This window comes from Mixophyes fleayi, chromosome 1 (genome assembly GCF_038048845.1).
Source record: "Mixophyes fleayi isolate aMixFle1 chromosome 1, aMixFle1.hap1, whole genome shotgun sequence".
Classification (NCBI taxonomy): domain Eukaryota; kingdom Metazoa; phylum Chordata; class Amphibia; order Anura; family Limnodynastidae; genus Mixophyes; species Mixophyes fleayi.
In genome coordinates, this window is record NC_134402.1 from 1,212,318 (window position 1) to 1,227,014 (window position 14,697).

The 14,697-nt window shown below is 46.7% G+C and overlaps 1 protein-coding gene across 1 annotated transcript in view; it reads left to right on the forward strand.

Moving 5' to 3' along the window:
* Positions 1–8,091: 8,091 nt before the first annotated feature.
* Positions 8,092–14,697, forward strand: part of LOC142103644 (interleukin-12 subunit beta-like) — a 29,615-nt gene continuing 23,009 nt past the window's right edge. The window contains exon 1 of the mRNA XM_075187753.1: positions 8,092–8,297. Within this exon, the coding sequence (XP_075043854.1) occupies positions 8,208–8,297 (90 nt within the window). The 5' untranslated portion in view covers positions 8,092–8,207. The remainder of the gene's footprint in view (positions 8,298–14,697) is intronic.

Here is a 14,697-nt window from a genome sequence, read left to right on the forward strand (position 1 = left end):
AACAAGCATTTATTTCTGCTCCCATACTGAGGCAACCAGATTTAACCTGTCCATTCTACTTGGAAGTTGATGCCTCATCTGTCGGAGTAGGGGCAGTTCTCTCCCAAAAACCAGCTGATGAGCAATGGCATTCCTGCAGGTTCTTCTCCCGAAAATTTTTACCAGCTGAACAAAATTATGCCATAGGGGACAAAGAGCTGCTTGCCATCAAATTGGCGCTTGAAGAGTGGAGACATTTACTTGAGGGAGCTCGTTATCCTGTCACAATATACACGGATCACAAGAATCTGCTCTACCTTAAAACTGCACAGTGCATGAATCCACGTCAGGCCCGATGGGCACTATTCTTTTCTCGATTTGATATCCATGTCACCTTCCGTCCCGGTTACAAAAATCGCAAGGCCGATGCTCTGTCAAGTTCTATGGTAAAAGAGGAAGATTCCATCACTGTGGATCCACGGCCTATTATCAGCCCACTCAGCATCGCAGTCAGTAGACCCGACAATACACCTCCCCAGGGGAAAACTTTTGTTCCTGAGAATCTGCGTAAAAAATTGCTCCAATGGGCACATTGTTCCAGATTTGCCGGTCATGCTGGCATCCGCAAAACTCAATCTTTCATATCGAGAAGCTACTGGTGGCCTACGCTTCATCAGGATGTTCAGCAATTTGTTTCCGCATGTGGCAGCTGTGCCCAACATGAAAGTTCAAGACAATCTTCAGCTGGTCAACTTTTGCCTCTGCCTATTCCCACCAAACCCTGGACCCATATTTCTATGGACTTTGTTTCCGATTTGCCCAATTCTAATAATTTCAATACCATCTGGGTCATCGTTGACCGATTCTCTAAAATGGCGCATTTTGTTCCTCTCCGTGGACTCCCATCAGCACCTATCCTGGCTCAGCAATTTATAAAGGATCTCTTCCGTTTGCATGGGTGTCCTGAAGAAATCGTCTCAGATAGAGGAGTTCAGTTTGTGGCGAAATTCTGGAGATCCTTGTGCCAAGCACTACAGATCAAACTAAACTTCTCTTCGGCCTATCATCCCCAATCCAGCGGGCAAACGGAAAGAGTTAATCAAGACCTAGAAACATTTCTCCGTTTGTACATATCCTCTTCTCAAGACGACTGGGTAGATCTGCTTCCTTGGGCAGAATTCGCTCATAATAATCATTATCACGAATCCTCTGCTTCCACTCCATTTCATACGGTCTATGGCCTACACCCCAGGGTACCCTTGTTTACTCCACTTCCTACAGCCTCAGTACCTGCCTCTGAAGTTTTCCTAAAAAAAAATTCAGGCCACTGGCGCCAGGTACGGGAATCTCTACTTAAAGCGTCCCAATGCTACAAAATTCAGGCCGACAAAAAGCGACGAGCCATTCCAAGCTTGAAACCTGGAGACAGAGTCTGGCTGTCTACCCGCAATCTACGCCTCAGAGTTCCATCTATGAAATTCGCTCCTCGCTTTATTGGACCGTTTAACATCTCCCGAGTCATCAATCCAGTGTCCTACAAATTACATCTACCATTTTACCTCAAGGTACCCAACACCTTCCATATCTCTCTCTTAAAACCACTGGTGCTAAATCGGTTTTATACACCCAAACTGGTTTCTCCTGAAGTGCAGACTGAACATGGTGACGAATATGAAATTAAAGAGATCTTAGACTCTTGGTTTCGACATAAGACCTTACAATATCTAATTGACTGGAAAGGCTATGGTCCAGAAGAGAGGGCCTGGATCAAAGCTTCTGATGTTCACGCTCCATCTCTCATCAAAAAATTTCACCGCAAGTTTCCAACTAAGCCCCAATCTAAGTGTCCAGTGGCCACTCGTAAGGGAGGGGGTACGGTCACAAATCGGGATTTTGGCTGCACTTACCTCATCCGCCGCTGTCATATCACGGCTACCTGGGTCACTTCTGGTCGTCTGCAGCATTCCCGTTCTCCACACCTCCGTTTGTAAACAAACACACACTGTTTGTTCGGCTGCATGGGCGCGGCCATCTTGGATACAGTCAGGTGATCATTCCAAACCAACCAGATTCAGAAGCTGTGATCACATGAACTGATCAGCCAATAGTTGTTTGGGACATCCTATTTAAACCTGCTGCTGTGATCTGTTCATTGCCAGAACAACACACTTCTCTCCAGAGGATAGTTCTTGGCTCCTGGTTCCAGTTTTCCTATCTGCATAACTAAAGTGCAGTGTTCCTGTCTGCATAACTAAAGTGCAGTGCTCCTGTCTGCATAACTAAAGTGCAGTGCTCCTGTCTGCATAACTAAAGTGCAGTGCTCCTGTCTGCATAACTAAAGTGCAGTTCTCCTGTCTGCATAACTAAAGTGCAGTGCTCCTGTCAGAATTTCCAGACTGCTCATTCCCCTGCTATATTTTACATTCAGCAAGAACATGAGCAGGAAGTTCATCCAGGCTGCTAGTTTCTGTTTCAGTCCTGCTCCAGCTAGGCCCAAGGGTCCCGAATCGGATCAAGAAATTCAGACGACCGTGACAATTATATTTGTATACACTGTGAGTTTATATATTCATTAGGAATAATTATGGACTATACAGCATCCCCCCCCCCCCCATTTTCTGTGTGGCATCCTTTCTCTTCCTCCCGTGTGGCATCCTGGGTCTTCTCCCCTCCCCTCTGAGTGGCATCCTCCTGTCTCTTCTCCCCCCCCTTCCTGAGTGGCATCCTGTCTCTTATTCCCCCCCCCCATCTCCTGGGTGGCATCCTGTCTCTTATACCCCCCCTCATCTCCTGGGTGGTATCCTGTCTCTTCCCCCCCCCCCCCCGAGTGGCATCCTGTCTCTTATCCCCCCATCCCCTGAGTGGCATTCTGTCTCTTATACCCCCCCATCCCCTGAGTGGCATACTGTCTCTTATACCCCCCCATCCCCTGGGTGGCATCCTGTCTCTTATCCCTCCCCCCTGAGTGGCATCCTGTTTATTATCCCCCCCATCCCCTGAGTGGCGTACTGTCTCTTATCCCCCCCATCCCCTGAGTGGCATTCTGTCTCCTATACCCCCCCATCCCCTGAGTGGCACACTGTTTCTTATACCCCCCCATCCCCTGAGTGGCATCCTGTCTCTTATCCCCCCCCCCTGAGTGGCATCCCGTTTCTTATCCCCCCCATCCCCTGAGTGGCGTACTGTCACTTATTCCCCCCCTGAGTGGCATCCTGTTTCTTATTCCCCCCCCCCCTGAGTGGCATCCTGTTTCTTATCCCCCCCATCCCCTGAGTGGCATCCTGTCTCTTATCCCCCCCATCCCCTGAGTGGCATCCTGTCTCTTATTCCCCCCCCCTGAGTGGCATCCAGTTTCTTACATCCAGTTTCTTCTCCCCCCCATCCCCTGAGTGGCATCCTGTCTCTTATTCCCTCCCCCCCTGAGTGGCATCCTGTCTCTTATACCCCCCCCATCCCCTGAGTGGCATCCTATTTCTTATCCCCCCCCCATTCCCTGAGTGGCATCCTGTCTATTATAACCCCCCTATCCCCTGAGTGGCATCCTGTCTCTTATTTCCTCCCCCCCCAGTGGCATCCTTTCACTTCTCCCTGTTTTCTATGTGACATCATCCCTCCTCTCCCCGTTTTCTATGTACAATCCTCCCACCCCCCCTTTAGTATACTCACCTTCATGTCTCTACTCGTTTCCGCTTTCTTCTGCCTTTTTCTGCTTTCTTCTGCTGTCCGCTCCTCAGACAGCTGCAGGACCCGGCCAGGACCTGTGCAGCGCTGCGCGTGGCACATTTCATCTGGTGGCTGGTTCCTGGGCAGGAGCCAGCCACCAGGAAGCCTGTCAGTGACAGGCTGTACGACACTGACTGCCCTGGACGCGATCATGTGAGTATACAAATACTCACATGATCACTGCGCAGGGGACCGGACCGGCCCAACTGACCATTGGCCCTTCTGACAAATGCCAGAGGTGCCAGATGGCCAGTCCGGCCCTGCTTTGGACAAATGAACCTATTAGACATGAAGAACTGTAGTAGAGTATTCTGTATAACTGATACATGTTCTATTGTACTCTGTTCCTTTCCAAATAATGTATTACATGTTTTATTGTACCCTTGAAGGGCATAAAAAAAGGTTACCTCCAAGCTCCAGAGGTATACGGTCTATAGTAAAAGAAAAAAATCGTCTTGAGGATTAAGACTCTCTCTTATGATAATTTGTTTAGATCTACAGACAGCGTGGTCATGCGCCAAGGGGGACTTACATTACAGAGCAATGAAACGTGGTACTGAGATCCTGCATATAAAATCTTTAGGTTGATAGTTTATTATAATATCAAAGGGTGGAACTGTCGAAGTCGTATAATTGGATGAACGAAAGCATATTGGGTAATATTGTTTTACCATGCAATTGCGATCAGTATGCCACGTTATACATGGCATGGCACGATCACACGGTAAAATACGCACGCACACTCTCGCACTCTAACATTTAGTTATTTATATATTTCATATTCATATTGGTTCCGTTCTACAGTGATTTATGAGCAGATAGTATTTAGTTTATTATTTATATATTATGATTATATGAACACTTTAGTGCTATTTGAGGTTCAGGTTGCAGGAACTGTGTCATGTTTAGTACCATTTTAATACCCTATTCATCAGCAGTTGTCCGGTTCATTCGCCAAAGAGATCGCACTTTGCATACTCTAGTTAGTGATGTTAGGGAAATAAATGTCTAAAGTGATACTGACTGTAATATGTAAATAGACTAGCTTAAACTGGTTTCTGGGTGGGAGAATCATCTGGAATGTTGACCCTCACCTTTGGAGGGGGTTGTTAACCTGTTTACACTGGACCCTCCTGAAGCCTGGACCTATAGAAGCAAGCCACGTCATCTGCATTGTTCCCTCTGTAACACTGAGTGTATATAATACAGCTCTAGCTGGTATTCGCCCAGTCTTCTCTGACCACAGTATTCTGGAGTGAAGTACTGTAAGCTGGTACCAGTGGAGCGCAGCTTAGCGAGCGCATGCGGGTGCGGTATGTGTATCTTTTTGGTATTGGCTGTACTGTATTATAATTATGTATTGCACTGCTAAATTTTGCATCAGCTAAAATAAACTACTTTGTGCTTTGGAAACACAACACAATCGCTTATACAGTGCTTATTTGAAAACGATAGACTTACTTTAATAATAAATATATATAATGTAAATCCAAATAATATTGTATGTACCCCAACAACAGTTCTGCACAGTACACTCATACACTCAGTATAGTAACTATTACAAAATAAACTAATCGCATCTCTTCTGCAACCTGCTCCTCACCGGCCTCCCTCACTCCCATCTCTCCCCCCTCTGCTCTATACTCAATGCGGCCGCAAGACTCATCTACCTCTCACGCCACTCTCCCTCTGCCTCCCCTCTCTGCCTTACCCTACACTGGCTCCCCTTCCCCTACAGAATTCTTTTCAAACTCCTCACCACCACTTACAAGGCTCTCTCCCACTCTACTACCCCTTATATCTCTAACCTCCTCTCCATTCACACTCCTGTCCGCTCCCTGCGCTCGGCCAATGATCGCCGCCTCTCCACTCTGATCACCTCTTCCCATTCCAGAATCCAGGACTTTTCCTGTGCAGCCCCGCTTCACTGGAATGACCTCCCTCGCTCCATCCGCCTCTCTCCTACTCTGTGCTCCTTCAAACGTGCACTCAAAACTCATCTCTTTCTCAAAGCCTACCAACCATCCACTTAACCCCTATCTCCTCCGCTCATTCTCCCCTCTCTCCCATTCCCTCAACTGGCTCCTCTTGTGCCTGGTCTGTTTAACCCTCCCTTAGGATGTAAGCTCGCATGAGCAGGGCCCTCTTCCCTCCTGTCTCCTTACCTGTTCTTCTGCTCCGTGTCTATTGCATCTGCCTGCCTGGAGTTTCTGAAGTATTGGTACTTTTGTTTATTGTTCTGTACTTTTATAACCTGTATAGTCTACTGTTTGTACTATGTGCGGCGCTGCGGATACCTTGTGGCGCCTAACAAATAAATGATAATAATAATAATAATAATCTCAACACTAAGCAAGTCCATGGAACGGACCCATTGGTATACGGACATTCACCAAGTTCTCTAATATCCATAGTCCGTTCTGCCCTCAGCTGATGATATCCGTGGTTGGACTCACGTGTCCAACCACAATTTTTAAGATTTTTTACGTTGCGTAAGTGACCAAATTCATCTTGGTGCGTATCTGCAGATCTGTTGAATCCATGTGTACATTTCTTGAGCTCATGTTCGTATAAATTACATTACGCAAGTTGCGCTCGGAATACGTCCACTAATGATTCAGGAACTCTATACCCGTTACTCTGTATACTCTATATCCTGTACTCTATACCCTTCCTATATCCCTTACTCTATATACTCTATACCCTACATATACCCCTTACTCTGTATACTCTATACCCTTCATTTACCCGTTACTCTGTGTACTCTATATCCTGTACTCTATACCCTTCCTATACCCCTTACTCTGTATACGCTATACCCTTCCTATACCCCTTACTCTGTATACTCTATACCCTTCCCATACCCCTTACTCTGTATACTTTATACCCTTCCTATACCCCTTACTCTGTATACGCTATACCCTTCCTATACCCCTTACTCTGTGTACTCTATACCCTTCTTATACCTCTTACGCTGTATACTCTATACCCTTCCTATACCCCTTACGCTGTATACTCTATACCCTTCCTATACCCCTTACTCTGTGTACTCTATACCCTTCCTATACCCCTTACTCTGTGTACTCTAAGGGCCTTATTCATTAAGGAAAGTAAAGCAAAAACATTTTCTCCTGGATAAACCATGTTACCATGGACAGTGTGCAAATTATTTTATTATGATATACATACTGGCTGTTTTTTCAAGTAACACACAAATACTTGATAGCTTTAATTTTACACTAAAATTTTAATCTTTATTTATAGGGCGCCACAAGATTTCCGCACTGATGTACAGAAAACAGACATTGTGCCAGATAGGGTACATGTTAATCTCATGCAAATTAGACCTTTCCATTTGTGAGTGACCCAGACATCTGTTAGCCTTAATACACAGCTGGGGGTCATTATCTTTTATCCTGTCTTGTTAAAAAGATAGACGAATTACATATATAATGCAACCAGCAAATAATTTACAGATTGATGTGAACTTTGTTAAGTAATTTGCATTAAATCCAAGATTAGAGAATATTTTATTTCCTGATGGTAAACATTGAACGTAATATGTCAGACTTTACAGTGCCAGCTAGGATCATGGGACCGGGTTGCCCCCTGCCAATATGTGTGGCAGAATCAGTATATAAGGAGCTCTGTTTGACGATGTTAATTAGTATTATACCATCTGAGCTTCTGGAGACCACTAGTACCTCAAACTAACATGTAACTGTCCTTATTAGGACTTCTTCAGCTAATAAATTTCACTACTTCAAGATCCTGGTTTGATGACTACTTACCTGCTGTAATTCCTGTGACCTACAGATTAGACCAATCTAATCTGTTATCCGGTTGTTCTGAGGTTGGGACCCAGCATCCAGTACCACCGCTCTGCCCACTACCTGCAGCTCTGGCCAGTGTGATAGGCCAGGGGGATCCATCAATAGCACCATGATCTGAAGGAAGAGGTCAGGGGTACCAGCCCAGGTACCAAGTAAGGGGGCACACCAGCAGCGAGAGTTACCCAGAAGGAAGCAGTTGCAGGCTCCTCCTACTGCGTTTAGAGGGGCGCAGTTGGGATAAAGAAAGGGGACGGTGGCAAGGCAAGCCCAGCAGTCATCAGCAATGATAACAATACTTTGTACACTATATACCCTTCTTCTACCACTTACTCTGTATAAGAGTATATCCCTTCCTATAACCCTTACTGTATACACTATGCCCCATCCCTGGCACACTCTCAGTATCCTTCCTCTCACACCCTGAGCTTCCTCTGGCCTCAGGCACATGAGATAACTGTGTGAGGTTGTAGTGAGTCAGGTTCCTTGTTATCACCTTATCTGTGAGGCCATTCTGTGGTGAGACGACGTCCAGGAACCTTCTGATGTCACACACACAGATACAGACTGTTACACTGTCATGTTCTCCATTAATCACCCATCTCTAATCACCCCATCTCTACTGCTCACTCCCTGATCTCTGTCACTTTCCTGTCCTCGCCCAGACACCCCCTCATGGAGACCCCACAAATCCTGGTGACTGGGATAAAAGGAGCCCGGTATAATGACAGAAACATTACAGCGCTGAACGTCCCAGAGGGGAAGGTAAGAGGATATGTTCTCATTGATAGACACACACTACATCCAGCTCACACACTGCTACACTACTACACCCAGCTCACACACTGCTACACCACTACATCCAGCTCACACACTACTACACCACTATATCCAACTCACATAGCTACACTACTACACCCAGCTCACACACTGCTACACCACTACATCCAGCTCACACACTGCTACACCACTACATCCAGCTCACATAACTACACTACTACACCCAGCTCACACACTGCTACACCACTACACCCAGCTCACACACTGCTACACCACTACATCCAGCTCACACACTGCTACACCACTATATCCAGCTCACACACTGCTACACCACTACATCCAGCTCACACACTGCTACACCACTACATCCAGCTCACACACTGCTACACCACTATATCCAACTCACATAGCTACACTACTACACCCAGCTCACATAGCTACACTACTACACCCAGCTCACACACTGCTACACCACTACATCCAGCTCACACACTGCTACACCACTATATCCAACTCACATAGCTACACTACTACACCCAGCTCACACACTGCTACACCACTACATCCAGCTCACACACTGCTACACCACTACATCCAGCTCACACACTACTACACCACTATATCCAACTCACACACTACTACACTACTACACCCATCTCACACACTGCTACACCACTACATCCAGCTCACACACTGCTACACCACTATATCCAACTCACATAGCTACACTACTACATCCAGCTCACACACTGCTACACCACTATATCCAACTCACACACTGCTACACTACTACACCCAGCTCACACACTGCTACACCACTACATCCAGCTCACACACTGCTACACCACTATATCCAACTCACATAGCTACACTACTACACCCAGCTCACACACTGCTACACCACTACATCCAGCTCACACACTGCTACACCACTACATCCAGCTCACACACTGCTACACCACTATATCCAACTCACACACTACTACACTACTACACCCATCTCACACACTGCTACACCACTACATCCAGCTCACACACTACTGCATCCAACTCACATAGCTACACTACTACATCCAGCTCACACACTGCTACACCACTATATCCAACTCACACACTGCTACACTACTACACCCAGCTCACACACTGCTACACCACTACATCCAGCTCACACACTGCTACACCACTACACCCAGCTCACATAGCTACACCACTACATCCAGCTCACATAGCTACACCACTACATCCAGCTCACACACTGCTACACCACTACATCCAGCTCACACACCGCTACACCACTACATCCAACTCACACACTGCTACACCACTACACCCAGCTCACATAGCTACACCACTACATCCAGCTCACATAGCTACACCACTACATCCAGCTCACACACTACTACACCACTACATCCAGCTCACACACTGCTACACCACTATATCCAGCTCACACACTGCTACACCACTACATCCAGCTCACACACTGCTACACCACTATATCCAACTCACACACTGCTACACCACTATATCCAGCTCACACACTGCTACACCACTACATCCAGCTCACACACTGCTACACCACTACATCCAGCTCACATAGCTACACTACTACATCCAGCTCACACACTGCTACACCACTATATCCAACTCACATAGCTACACTACTACACCCAGCTCACACACTGCTACACCACTATATCCAACTCACACACTGCTACACCACTATATCCAACTCACATAGCTACACTACTACACCCAGCTCACACACTGCTACACCACTATATCCAACTCACACACTGCTACACTACTACATCCAGCTCACATAGCTACACTAGTACATCCAGCTCACATAGCTACACTACTACATCCAACTCACATAGCTACACTACTACACCCATCTCACACACTGCTACACCACTACATCCAGCTCACACACTGCTACACCACTACATCCAGCTCACACACTCCTACACCACTATATCCAACTCACACACTACTACACTGCTGCATCCAACTCACACACTGCTACACTACTACATCCAGCTCACATAGCTACACTACTACATCCAGCTCACATAGCTACACTACTACATCCAGCTCACACACTACTACACCACTACATCCAGCTCACATAGCTACACTACTACATCCAACTCACACACTTCTACACCAATACATCCAGCTCACATAGCTACACCACTACATCCAGCTCACATAGCTACACCACTACATCCAGCTCACACACTGCTACACCACTACATCCAGCTCACACACTGCTACACCACTACATACAGCTCACATACTGCACTAATACATCCAGCTCACACACTGCTACACCACTACATCCAGCTCACATAGCTACACCACTACATCCAGCTCACATAGCTACACCACTACATCCAGCTCACATAGCTACACTACTACATCCAGCTCACATAGCTACACTACTACATCCAGCTCACACACTGCTACACCACTACATCCAGCTCACATAGGTACACTACTACACCCAGCTCACACACTGCTACACCACTACATCTAGCTCACACACTGCTACACCACTACATCCAGCTCACATAGCTACACTACTACATCCAGCTCACACACTCCTACACCACTACATCCAGCTCACACACTGCTAGACCACTACATCCAGCTCACATAGGTACACTACTACACCCAGCTCACACACTGCTACACCACTACATCTAGCTCACACACTGCTACACCACTACATCCAGCTCACATAGCTACACTACTACATCCAGCTCACACACTACTACACCACTACATCTAGCTCACACACTCCTACACCACTACATCCAGCTCACACACTACTACACCACTACATCTAGCTCACACACTACTACACCACTACATCCAGCTCACATAGCTACACTACTACACCCAGCTCACACACTGCTACACCACTACATCCAGCTCACACACTGCTACACCACTACATCCAGCTCACACACTGCTACACCACTACATCCAGCTCACATACTGCACTAATACAGCCAGCTCACACACTGCTACACCACTACATCCAGCTCACATAGCTACACTACTACATCCAACTCACACAGTACTACACCACTACATCCAGCTCACACACTGCTACACCACTACATCCAGCGCACACACTAGTACACAGCAGCTCACACACTACTATACAGCAGCTCACACACTGCTACACCACATACAGCTCACACACTACTACACAGGAGGTGGTAATATGAACAGTGTGTGATACAGGGGGGTAATATGGACAGTGTGTAATACAGGAGGGGGTAATATGGACAGTGTGTGATACAGGGGGGTAATATGGACAGTGTATGATACAGGGGGGTAATATGGACAGTGTGTGATACAGAAGTGGGTAATATGGACAGTGTGTGATACAGAGGGGTAATATGGACAGTGTGTGATACAGGGGGGGTAATATGGACAGTGTGTGATACAGAGGGGTAATATGGACAGTGTATGATACAGGGGGGTAATATGGACAGTGTGTAATACAGGAGGGGGTAATATGGACAGTGTGTGATACAGAAGGGGGTAATATGGACAGTGTGTGATACAGAGGGGTAATATGGACAGTGTGTGATACAGGGGGGTAATATGGACAGTGTGTGATACAGGGGGGTAATATGGACAGTGTATGATACAGGGGGGTAATATGGACAGTGTGTGATACAGGGGGGTGTAATATGGACAGTGTGTGATACAGGGGGGTAATATGGACAGTGTGTGATACAGGAGGGGTAATATGGAAAGTGTGATACAGGAGGGGTAATATGGACAGTGTGTGATACAGGGGGGTAATATGGACAGTGTGTGATACAGGGGGTTAATATGGACAGTGTGTGATACAGGAGGGGGTAATATGGACAGTGTGTGATACAGGGGGGTAATATGGACAGTGTGTGATACAGGGGGGTAATATGGACTGTTTTATACAGGAGGGGTAATATGGACAGTGTGTGATACAGGGGGGTAATACGGACAGTGTGTGATACAGGGGGGTAATACGGACAGTGTTTGATACAGGGGGGTAATACGGACAGTGTGTGATACAGGGGGGTAATACGGACAGTGTTTGATACAGGGGGGTAATATGGACAGTGTGTGATACAGGAGGGGTAATATGGACAGTGTGTGATACAGAGGAGTAATATGGACAGTGTGTGATACAGGGGGGTAATATGGACAGTGTGTGATACAGGAGGGGTAATATGGACAGTGTGTGATACAGGAGGGGTAATATGGACAGTGTATGATACAGGGGGGTAATATGGACAGTGTGTAATACAGGAGGGGGTAATATGGACAGTGTGTGATACAGAAGGGGGTAATATGGACAGTGTGTGATACAGAGGGGTAATATGGACAGTGTGTGATACAGGGGGGTAATATGGACAGTGTGTGATACAGGGGGGTAATATGGACAGTGTGTGATACAGGGGGGTAATATGGACAGTGTGTGATACAGGGGGGTGTAATATGGACAGTGTGTGATACAGGGGGGTAATATGGACAGTGTGTGATACAGGAGGGGTAATATGGAAAGTGTGATACAGGAGGGGTAATATGGACAGTGTGTGATACAGGGGGGTAATATGGACAGTGTGTGATACAGGGGGTTAATATGGACAGTGTGTGATACAGGAGGGGGTAATATGGACAGTGTGTGATACAGGGGGGTAATATGGACAGTGTGTGATACAGGGGGGTAATATGGACTATTTTATACAGGAGGGGTAATATGGACAGTGTGTGATACAGGGGGGTAATACGGACAGTGTGTGATACAGGGGGGTAATACGGACAGTGTTTGATACAGGGGGGTAATACGGACAGTGTGTGATACAGGGGGGTAATACGGACAGTGTGTGATACAGGGGGGTAATACGGACAGTGTTTGATACAGGGGGGTAATATGGACAGTGTGTGATACAGAGGAGTAATATGGACAGTGTGTGATACAGGGGGGTAATATGGACAGTGTGTGATACAGGGGGGTAATATGGACAGTGTGTGATACAGGGGGGTGTAATATGGACAGTGTGTGATACAGGGGGGTAATATGGACAGTGTGTGATACAGGAGGGGTAATATGGAAAGTGTGATACAGGAGGGGTAATATGGACAGTGTGTGATACAGGGGGGTAATATGGACAGTGTGTGATACAGGGGGTTAATATGGACAGTGTGTGATACAGGAGGGGGTAATATGGACAGTGTGTGATACAGGGGGGTAATATGGACAGTGTGTGATACAGGGGGGTAATATGGACTATTTTATACAGGAGGGGTAATATGGACAGTGTGTGATACAGGGGGGTAATACGGACAGTGTGTGATACAGGGGGGTAATACGGACAGTGTTTGATACAGGGGGGGTAATACGGACAGTGTGTGATACAGGGGGGTAATACGGACAGTGTGTGATACAGGGGGGTAATACGGACAGTGTTTGATACAGGGGGGTAATATGGACAGTGTGTGATACAGAGGAGTAATATGGACAGTGTGTGATACAGGGGGGGTAATATGGACAGTGTGTGATACAGGGGGGGTAATATGGACAGTGTATGATACAGGGGGGTAATATGGACAGTGTATGATACAAGGGGGTAATATGGACAGTGTGTGATACAGGGGGGTAATATGGACAGTGTGTGATACAGGAGGGGTAATATGGACAGTGTGTGATACAGGAGGGGTAATATGGACAGTGTATGATACAGGGGGGTAATATGGACTGTTTTATACAGGAGGGGTAATATGGACAGTGTGTGATACAGGGGGGTAATACGGACAGTGTGTGATACAGGGGGGTAATACGGACAGTGTTTGATACAGGGGGGTAATACGGACAGTGTGTGATACAGGGGGGTAATACGGACAGTGTTTGATACAGGGGGGTAATATGGACAGTGTGTGATACAGGAGGGGTAATATGGACAGTGTGTGATACAGAGGAGTAATATGGACAGTGTGTGATACAGGGGGTAATACGGACAGTGTGTGATACAGGAGGGGTAATATGGACAGTGTGTGATACAGGGGGGTAATACGGACAGTGTGTGATACAGGGGGGTAATACGGACAGTGTTTGATACAGGGGGGTAATATGGACAGTGTGTGATACAGGGGGGTAATATGGACAGTGTGTGATACAGGGGGGTAATATGGACAGTGTGTGATACAGGGGGGTTATATGGACAGTGTATGATACAGGAGGGGTAGTATGGACAGTGTATGATACAGGGGGTAATATGGACAGTGTGTGATACAGGGGGGTAATATGGACTGTTTTATACAGGAGGGGTAATATGGACAGTGTGTGATACAGGGGGGTAATACGGACAGTGTGTGA